The following is a 10,504-nucleotide window of genomic DNA, read 5'->3' on the forward strand; positions in this document are numbered from 1 at the left end:
GTTGCAACTTAATACTGGAGGGGGTTCGGATGATAACCTGAAGGTGGACTTTTTAGGCATAGATGCATGCTGGATAGCGGTCTATGTACTTTGTCGTAATGCGCAATTAAATCTCACACTACTCATCATAACATGTATGTGCATGGTCATGCCCTCTTTATTTGTCAATTGCCCAACTGTAATTTGTTCACCCAACATGCTATTTATCTTATGGGAGAGACACCACTAGTAAACTGTGGACCTCGGTCCATTCTTTTACATCGAATACAATCTATCGCAATACTCGTTCTACTCGTTCTCTCGCAAACATCATCATCCACACTATACATCTAATCCTTTGTTACAACATGCCGGTGAGATTGACAACCTCACTGTTAAGTTGGGGCAAAGTATCTTGGTTGTGTTGTGCAGGTTCCACGTTGGCGCCGGAATCCCTAGTGTTGCGCCGCACTACACTCTGCCGCCATCAACCTTCAACGTGCTTCTTGGCTCCTACTGGTTCGATAAACCTTGGTTTCTTACTGAGGGAAAACTTTTCGCTGTACGCATCACACCTTCCTCTTGGGGTTCCCAACGGACGCGTGTTGTACGCGTAACAAAGCAATCACTCTCCTCTCGAGAACTCTTCGGGTCATATATATAGTCGTTTTTAGGGAAAAATACGTCGGTTCACGAAAGGGTCAATCGAACGAGTGACGTCTGAAAGAGGGGGTGGCATGCCCTAAGGGTTTGGGCGTGCCACCTGGCCTCTTTCGGCCCTCAGGCCTCTCTAGGTAAGCTTCCAGGGCCCAATGTACTTCTCCTGATGAAAAAGTGACTCTCCAAAAATCACAGGTCAATTTGACTCCGTATAGGTCTCTAAAAGTGAAAAATACACAAAACATGGTTTTCCTATTCTGCAGTGTTATAACCAAATAAAGGGGATCATTGGTAAGTCTCCATAAATCAATGTAAAACATGGTATTATCACCATATATGTTGCAAATATGTGGGAATTCAATATGATAAAGGACAAAGTTTATGTATGGATTTTACATGCATCACCAGATCGTTGGCTTTGGGCCTGGCCCAGTTTGGCGCGTGCGAGATGGGGGAATGACCAAAAGTTTGACCTATCGCACATGAGGAGATTTGGTGGGAGGGTAACATAGTCAGATGAAAATATGTAGAACGAAACATCTGACCGGAGAAAACATAACCAATTCTTCATTTTTATATAGTAGAGACTAATCTATTACCCGTCCAAATATATGGTTTCAATTTATGGTAGAAATTACCACCTCTGGTTAAGTATAGTGACCTATATGACAACCTCCTGATACATTGTTTGATTTAATCTAAATATTCAAATAAATACAAGATTAATGAATTCCAATCGGCACAATTAATGTCCTATATTAGTACTATCTCTGGATACATTGTTTCATCTAAGCCATATATTCAAATAAATACAATATTAATGCATTCTAATCAACACAATTAATGTCCCACCCATCTAAATACAGTATATCTATGTCTTTATGCTAGGAAACCAAATCTAAAATATTTCAATGCCTTTAATAGGCACAATGACCAACATTAATGCATCTTTATTGAAAAAATACAGGCCTTTCCTTTATCCCGATACTTAAATAAATATTTATTTTATTTGTGCTATTTAAACCATTAAAAGAGTATTTTCCTTTATGATATGCATTAAATTATGCTAGTATGCTAGGGAACCAATCAAAACAATATCAATGCCCTTTTATAGGCACAATGATCTACATTAATGTGTATTAGTTGGAAAAATAGTGTTTTCATTTATCCCATATTCAAAAAATATTTACTTTATTAATGCACGCATAAGATATAATATTTTCCTTTACTCTATGCATTAAATTGTTAGTAAAACGTCGATCCAAAAGCTATATAAATCAGCACCTAGACCCTTCTTCCCCACTCAAAACAATTCAGTTCATTGTGATCCAGACATGGAGGCCAAGGCTGTAGCAATAGCCATTGTCTTGCTCCTCCTAACCTTCGGTGAGTACAATCTTGTTATATATTTTCACTTGTTTAGCTTTGGTAGTAAAAGTAAACTCGCATTTCCCATGGAGATATAGGGCAAACACATATTGTAGCAAAAGAGATATAGGTTGAGAGATGAAGTATTGTTGCGGTCCATGTTGGTGAAGTTGGGAGGGGTGCCCTTGGTGCGTATAGAAGTAGTGGTGATAGCTTTGTCTTTGTCTTTCCCTTTTGTTTCTCCTTTTACCATGGCACATGACCTCGTTTTTGCCTCCTCTGGCAAACCACGACAATAGTTGAGGCGGTGGAGTATTCCTAGACCAATTTGTATTCCATGTTGCTACAAATATTACATGTGTCTATGTAGTAATTATTGCCGGGAGAATCTTCTGCATTCCATTATGTTCTGATATGTTCATAGTTAATATCAAGTACGGATAATAGTTTATCAAATAAGAATCAGCTCATGGTTTGTCGTTCCATGCAGAAAAAAATGCTTTCACAACGAATGCTAGCCAGGTGACAAGGAAGGACGGGGGTCTACCTTCAGGTTCTTAAGTACTCATGCAAGCTTACAAGATTTAGAATGTGTTAAAGTCTGAAATCAACTAGTCACTTGTTATTTCCCGCAGAAGATGACTTTGGTGTGAGTTCTTACACTCGAACTTGGAAGCCTTCAACATCACGTAAGTACTTTGCAAGTATACCAAGTTAATATATGTTAAGTCTAAATCAGCTAGCCGTTTATTATTTTCTATAGAAGAGGATGACTTTGGTGTGAGTTCGTACTCGCAAAATTGGAATCCTTCAGCATCACGCAAGTAATTTTGCAATTATACGAAGTTAGAACGTGTTAAGCCTGAATCAACTAGTTGTTTAATATTCTACAGAAGGAGATGACTTTGGTTTGAGTTCTTACTCGCAAAATTGGAAGCATTCAACATCACCTAAGTACTTTCTATTATACCAAGTTAAAATGTGTTAAGTCTGAATCAGCTAGTTATTTTTTTATTTTATACAGAAGAGGATGACTTTGGTGTGAGTTCTTACTCGTAAAATTGGAAACCTTCAACATCACTTAAGTACTTTTGCAATTATACCAAGTGAAAACGTATTAAGTCTGAATCAGCTTGTTGTTTATTATTTTATACAGAAGAGGATGGCTTTGGTGTGAGTTCTTACAAAGTAGATTGGAAGGAAGATTCTACACCTTATCGTAAGTAATTGTAATACATTACCAATTTTTTTAAATATGTTAAGTATGAATAAGATCTTAGTTTGTCATAACCTGCAGAATATACAAGTTGTAATGAATCTCAAAAAATAACATTCAACGGAGATGTTTCATAACTATGCAGGTTCCCCTGTTTCTAAAGCGCAAACAAGACACCAGCACATAAAAGTTCAAACCGGCATGCTGTTCCTAAAGAAGAGTCTGCATGTTGGCACTATACTGCCGGAAGGCACCATGTTTGCACGAGCTGGTTTGCCAAAGCCTGATAGTTCCGTCTCTACTCCGTTACAACCAATGTACTTGGCAACCATCCTATCACATTTCAAGATAGGTCGCAACTCCATGAAGGCGAAGCAGGTAGCTGATACCCTTCGTTCATGCAGCAAGCCGAGTGACATGGAGGAACCTCAGATGTGCTTCTCATCTCGAGGAGAAATGGCAGGGTTTGCAACAAAAGAGTTAGGAGTTAGACGTGCTCGAGCAGCCATTACAACGATTCATGGGCATGAGAGCCCTAGGTCCAGATATATTGTGGCAAGAATCACCCCAGTAAGCACTAATATGGTGGCGTGCCACCCAATGGATTTTCCATATGAGGTATATTATTGCCATCGACCGAAAGAAGTAGAGTCTTTTAGGGTGCAACTCAAGGAACAGGAAAATGACATGCCGCTTGTGACGACAACTGCCATGTGTCACATGAACACATTCAATTGGGACAAACAGTACTTTGAGCTGCTGGGGGGAGAGCGCGGTGAACCTATTTGCCACTACATGCCACAGAATTACATCATGTTCTATTAGGTACATATAACGCCGACACCAGATTATTGGAGTTTCTGGACTGCTACCAATAGTTTGTGGTCATCTATCTATATATATACCTAATAATAAAAGCAAAAGAGTTTTTTGTTGGTCTGTTTTTCCTTACCCCTAATTTTCGTCGAAATTACATCATGTGCCACCGCTTAGTTAGAACAAAACGGTTCGTTCCTTCGTCTGCCCCACGACGCTGGCTTGTCGCGTCGCACCAAAAACGGCCCGACTTAAACGCAAACTAGCGGCGCACCAAGCGGCCGCAGGCCGAAGACACTCTACGCTCCACCTACCGCTCGTTCCGTACCTCTCCTTCCCATGGCGCCCCTCTACCGACGCTGCTCGTGCCTTCTGGCTGGGAGGAGAAGGATGGGAGGAGAGGACAACAGCACACGGGAGGAAAGCAGGCAAACCGAGACGGTCCTCGCGCCGGACCTCCGACTGCGTTCGCGTCGGGGCTGTACTATGCGAATGGAGAAGGCAGGGGCAGGGGCAGGGCGGCACCCGAAAAAAGGAGGAGATGTGAGGGACAGGGAGGCGGCCCAGGAGGGGCGCGGCCGCAGCCGGAGAGAGGGAGGGCGGGCCAGCGGTGGCGCTTGCTCGGCTCGGCACTGTGGAGTTGCGGCGGCAGGGATCTGGGAGAAGTATATTGGCTGAAGAGGAAGGAGTGTGCGGGGGAGATGAGATAATGGGAGAGAGAAAGCGTCGTGTTATTTTGTTTTTCTTTAGCGGAAGCAGTCAACTCGGCAGCGGCAAAAGTAAATCAGGCTGCCTAGCAGCACCAAAGCTGATCTGCATCTCAACTTTTCTGCGCGGCATATGAAGCTGATGTAGATACAAGGTATTCAGAATTTCAAATAGACTAGCAGAAGAAAGCAAATAATAGAGAGAAATTTATTTCTTACGTGGTGTGAAGGGGATAAGAAAGCAAATCATAATACTTTCGTACATTGCCATATCCTTACACATGGAATTAAATGATTCCGGTGGTGAGTTAGTAATCGAATTAAATTTCACCAGGTCTGAGCGTTTGAACTCGGTCAATGGAACATCATGGACCTTGCCATAATCCTCTTGTTGGTTAGATTCTCTTTGTTAAGAACCTGCCCATCATGTTCCGGGTGTGTGCAGTGTCTTCGGCTGAACCGGCGAAAATTTATGTTCCAATCCTAGGTTAATGGATTCAAAAAATATTCATAAGATTTAGAAAGAATAATTCCAAAATTAGGTTAGAAGATTCGAAAAAAGTTCGCAGGGTTTTAAAATGTGCACGGATTCCAAAACTAGCTTAGGAGATTCAAAAAAATATTCATGAGTTTCGGGTTATACTTTAGTTATACCCGGGAAAATACAAGAGCACTCCTAATAAAAATATGTTTATGGATTCAAAGAATAGATTAATGGATACGAAAAATATTCATGAGGTTCAAAAAAATCGTTCATGATCCCAAGAAATGTTAATTCATATTTTAAGCTGTGCTCATGTTATTTGGAAAAAATCTTCATGGGGTATCAAAAAACATTCGTGGGTTCAAATAATGCATATATGGATTCAAAAATATATGTTCATGTATTCGGAAAATTATTCGTGTTTAAAAAACTAGAGTTCATGTGTTCAAGAAAATGTCTTTTGATATTATGTCTGCTTTTAGAAACTGTACTACGATGTCATATTTGTAGTGTAAATTGGCAGTATCCATTCTGTTAACAAACTAGAAAGTGTGTGTCCTCTTTTGCAACTTTAATAAAACCAACAATGCTGCGTGGAAAAATGGATTTGCAAATTAATGTAGTAGTAACATGTACGAGAAGACATGTACCTATGTGTCAACTATACATTTTTGTATTGACACCTTGAAGAGGGTTTTGCAAGATTATGAGGTTAGTTCGGGTCAAAGAGTAAATTTGCAAAAAAATTCTATCCTTTTTGGTGGCGGGTGTGCGGAGGGTGTCAAGGAAAATCTGAAACAGCTGATCGGCATAAATTTGGAGGCTTTATCTTTACGATATTTGGGACTACCCACTGTTGTTGGACGATCAAAAGAGGGCTGTTTTAAACACCTCCGGGAACGCTCCTAGGGTAAGGTAAAAGGGCTAAAAAGGACAAGGTATGTCCAAAGAAGGGAAATATGTTCTCGTCAAATCGGTGCTACAAGCAGTTCATGCATATACAATGAGCTGCTTTCAACTCTAAAAAAAGATGTGTAAACAACTTAGCTCTATTTCGTCCAATTTTCGGTGGGGTGACAAGGACGGTCAGCGCAAGGTTCATTGGATTGGATGGGAACGTATGTGTAAGAGCAAAGAGAGGGGAGACATGGGCTTCCGTGATTATGAATGCTTTAACCAAGCTTTTCTCGCAAAACAGGGGTGGAGAATGATTACAGAGCCCGACTCTCTGTGTGCTAGGGTCTTGAGAGCAAGATACTTCAAACAGGGTGATTTTATGTCAGCTGGCTGCCCAAAACGTGCTTCATATACATGGAAAGGAATAATCCATGGAAGAGAATTGCCTAAAGCTGGCCTGATATGGCGTATTGGCAATGGCCATCCAATCAGCGTTGAAAATGATTGTTGGATACCACGTACAGGAGCTACGTATCCACTTGGAAGGAGAGCTGAAAACTATCCGAAGAAAGTCAGTGATTTTATAAGACCAGAGGGAGGGGCGTGGAGTGAAGAAAAGCTAGATGAATTTTTCTACGAAATGGATGTTGCAGATATCCTCCGCATCCCTATCGAAGGGCGGGCGTTGAAGACTTCCAAGCCTGGAACCACACTAAGTGAGGTGTGTTTTCGGTAAAATCAGCGTACCACCTGGATGTTCAGAGGAAGAGAGCATCAAGAGGCAATATTGGGTCCTCAAGAACATGTTCATAAAGGATGGTTGGCGCTGTGGGCAGCTCATGTCCCTGGAAAATCCAAAGTTCATGTCCGGTGTTTGGTGGAGAATGGTCTGGCAGTAGGTACTGAACTAAGTCATAAGAGAATCAAAGACGGCGTGGTCTGTCTAGCGTGCGGCAGAACAGAAAGTTAGGTACATCGCTCTGGATGTGTCCCCATTTGGCAATGGCATGGTCTTTCTTTGCGGAGAAGACGGGCATCAAATGGGAGCCCCCTGATGTCTACGCACGCTACAGTGTTGGGCCTCCAAGAGCAGAGGTTTGTAGAACAGCAGCAAGTTTCCCTTAAGTGAATCACCCAAGGTTTATCGAACTCAGGGAGGTAGAGGTCAAAGATATCCCTCTCAAGCAACCCTGCAATAAAGGTACAAGAAGTCGCTTGTGTCCCCAACACACCTAATACATTTTTCAGATGTATAGGTGCACTAGTTCGGCGAAGAGATAGTGAAATACAAGTAATATGGATGATTGTAAGTAGTAATTGCAATCTGAAATAAAAATGGCAGCAAGCGAACATGTAGCAGAACTTGTTGGAAACGGCGTTTCAATGCTTAGAAATAAGGCCTAGGGATCATACTTTCACTTGTGGACACTCTGAACAATGATCACATAAATAAATAACTTCTCTTCACTTGTGCTACTCTTAAACACTCTCTTGTTGGATAACAAACACCATTTATTGTGTAGGGCCACAAAAGCACACCTCAAGCCGGAGTAAACAAGCTCCACAACGTCCGGAGTTCATATTAAAGTAACCTCTAGAGTGCATAATAGACCGTTGCAATTTAGACCGAGTAGTAACATAGCATACACACTCTCACCAATAGCTATGAAAGGGGGAATAGATCACATCAATACTATCATAGTAATAGTTAACTTCATAATCTACAAGAGATTACAATCATAACCTACGCCAAGTACTACATGATTGTCAACTTTACATCATGGAGAAGGAATAGACTACTTTAATAACATCACTAGAGTAGCACATAGATTAATAGTGATACAAAGCTCATGATCACATAAAGAGCACACCATGGGAGAGAGAGATGAACCACATAGCTACCGGTAGAGCCCTCAGCCTCGGGGGAGAACTACTCCCTCCTCATCATGGGAGACAACAACGACGATGAAGATGGTGGTGGTGTCGATGGAGATGACTCCGGGGACAATTCCCCGTCCCGGCGGCGTGCCGGAACAGGAAATTCTGACCCCCGAAACTAGATTTCGCGATGGCGGCGGCGCCCCTGTAGTCTTTCTGGAATATGATCGATTGATGTAGGGTTTTTACGTCGCGAGGGATTTTATAGGCGAAGAGGCGGCGCAAGGGGGTGCCTGGGGGGCCCACACCACACCTGGGCGCGCCCCCCTCCTAGGCTGCGCCGCCCTGTGGTCTGGAGGCCCTGGGCCTCCTCTCCGTCTCACCTTCGGTGTTCCGGGTCCGTCTCGGTAAAATAAGATGTTTGGCTTTTGTTTTGTCAAATTCCGAGAATATTGCCCGAACAGCCTTTCTGGAACCAAAAATAGCAGAAAACAGGAACTGGCACCTCGGCATCTTGTTAATAGGTTAGTCCCGGAAAATGCATAAAATCATTGTAAAGTGTGAGCAAAACATGTAGGTATTGTCATAAAACTAGCATGGAACATCGGAAATTATAGATACGTTGGAGACGTATCAAGCATCCCCAAGCTTAGTTCCTACTCGCCCTCGAGTAGGTAAACGATAAAAAGAATAATTTCTGAAGTGACTGATACGTCCAAAACGTATCTACTTTCCCGAACACTTTTGCTATTGTTTGGCCTCTAATTTGTGTATTTTGGATGCAACTAACACGGACTAACCAATCTCACCTGCTTGCTTCAACAAAGGATTAGATGTATAGTGTGGATGATGATTGTTTGCAGAAAACAGAGAACAAGTATTGCAGTAGATTGTATTCGATTGAAAGAATGGACCGGGTCCACAGCTCACTAGTGGTGTCTCTTCGATAAGAATAAGCATGTTGGGTGAACAAATTATAGCTGGGAAATTGACAAATAAAGAGAGCATGACCATGCACATACATGATATGATGAGTATTGTGAGATTTAATTGGGCATTACGAAAAAGTACATAGACCGCTATCCAGCATGCATCTATGCCTAAAGTCCACCTTCAAACGTTATCATCCGAACTCTTCCAAGATAAGGTAAACAAATCGCATAATTGCATTAAGTATGGTGCGTTAATGTAATCAACAACAAGCATCCCCTAGCCACAGCATCGATGTTTTATCCCTAGTGGCAACAAAGACATCCACAACCTTAGAACTTTCCGTCACCGGTCTCCGCATTCACTGGAGGCATGAACCCACTATCGAGCATAAATACTCCCTCTGGAGTTAACAAGTATCAACTTGGCCGCAGCCTCTACTAGCAACGGAGAGCATGCAAGATCATAAACAACACATAGTGACAGATTGATAATCAAATACAACATAGTATTCCATATTCATCGTGATCCCAACAAACGCAACATGTAGCATTACGTATAGATGATCTTGATCATGTGTAGGCAGCTCACAAGATCCAACAATGATAGCACAATGAGGAGAAGACGACCATCTAGCTACTGCTATGGACCCATAGTCCAGGGTGGAACTCACTCACACATCGACTCCGTGAGGCGACCATGGCGGTGAAGAGTCCTCCGGAGATGATTCCCCTCTCCCGGCAGTGGGTGCCGGAGGCGATCTCCTGAATCCCCCGAGATGGGATTGGCGGCGCGCGGCTCCCGGGAAGGTTTTCCGTACGTGGCTCTCGGCACCGGGGTATTCGGACGACGAAGACTTTAAGTAGGCGGAAGGGCTGAGGTCAGGCGCACACGGGGGCCCCACACGCGCAGGGCGCGGCCAGCCCGGGCCGCGCGTCGCCCCAGTGTGGCGGCGCCGCCGTGGCCCCACTTCGTCTCTCCTCCGGTCTTCCGGAAGCTTCGTGGCAAAATAGGCCCTCGGGCGTTGATTTCTGGCCCAATTCCGAGAATATTTCCTTACTAGGATTTCTGAAACCAAAACAGCAGAAAACAACAAGAATCGCTCTTCTAAGATCTCGTCAATAGGTTAGTGCCGTAAATGCATAAATATGACATAAAGTATGCATAAAACATGTAGATATCATCAATAATGTGGCATGAACATAAGAAATTATCGATATTTCCGAGACGATCAAGATCCCCAGTTAGTTTCGCCGTCCCGAGCGGTAAAACTATAACAAAGATAATTTCCGAGTGACATGCCATCATAACCTTGATCATACTATTGTAAGCATATGTAATGAATGCAGCGATCAAAGACAATGTAAATGACATGAGTAAACAAATGAATCATAAAGCAAAGACTTTTCATGAATAGTACTTCAAGACAAGCATCAATAAGTCTTGCATAAGAGTTAACTCATAAAGCAATAATTCAAAGTAGAGGTATTGAAGCAACACAAAGGAAGATTAAGCTTCAGCTGTTGCTTTCAACTTGTAACATGTATATCTCATGGATAATTATCAACA

General features: G+C 42.4%; 1 protein-coding gene across 1 annotated transcript; it reads left to right on the forward strand.

The window, feature by feature from the left end:
* Nucleotides 1–1,973: 1,973 nt before the first annotated feature.
* Nucleotides 1,974–4,048, forward strand: LOC124656864 (BURP domain-containing protein 4-like). The gene is made up of 3 exons (XM_047195531.1): nucleotides 1,974–2,025; nucleotides 3,164–3,226; nucleotides 3,369–4,048. Exons 1-3 carry the CDS (start codon nucleotides 1,974–1,976, stop codon nucleotides 4,046–4,048), a joined length of 795 nt encoding a protein of 264 aa, XP_047051487.1.
* Nucleotides 4,049–10,504: the final 6,456 nt, after the last annotated feature.

This window comes from Lolium rigidum, chromosome 1 (genome assembly GCF_022539505.1).
Source record: "Lolium rigidum isolate FL_2022 chromosome 1, APGP_CSIRO_Lrig_0.1, whole genome shotgun sequence".
NCBI classification, from domain to species: Eukaryota; Viridiplantae; Streptophyta; class Magnoliopsida; order Poales; family Poaceae; genus Lolium; species Lolium rigidum.

Bases quoted from the DNA above. Each gene is read 5' to 3' on its own strand.
- LOC124656864 (XM_047195531.1), top strand. From the start codon at position 1,974: ATGGAGGCCAAGGCTGTAGCAATAGCCATTGTCTTGCTCCTCCTAACC. The intron at 2,026-3,163 runs GTGAGTACAATC...TATTTTATACAG, and splicing joins CTTGCTCCTCCTAACCTTCG to AAGAGGATGGCTTTGGTGTG. The intron at 3,227-3,368 runs GTAAGTAATTGT...ATAACTATGCAG, and splicing joins GGAAGATTCTACACCTTATC to GTTCCCCTGTTTCTAAAGCG.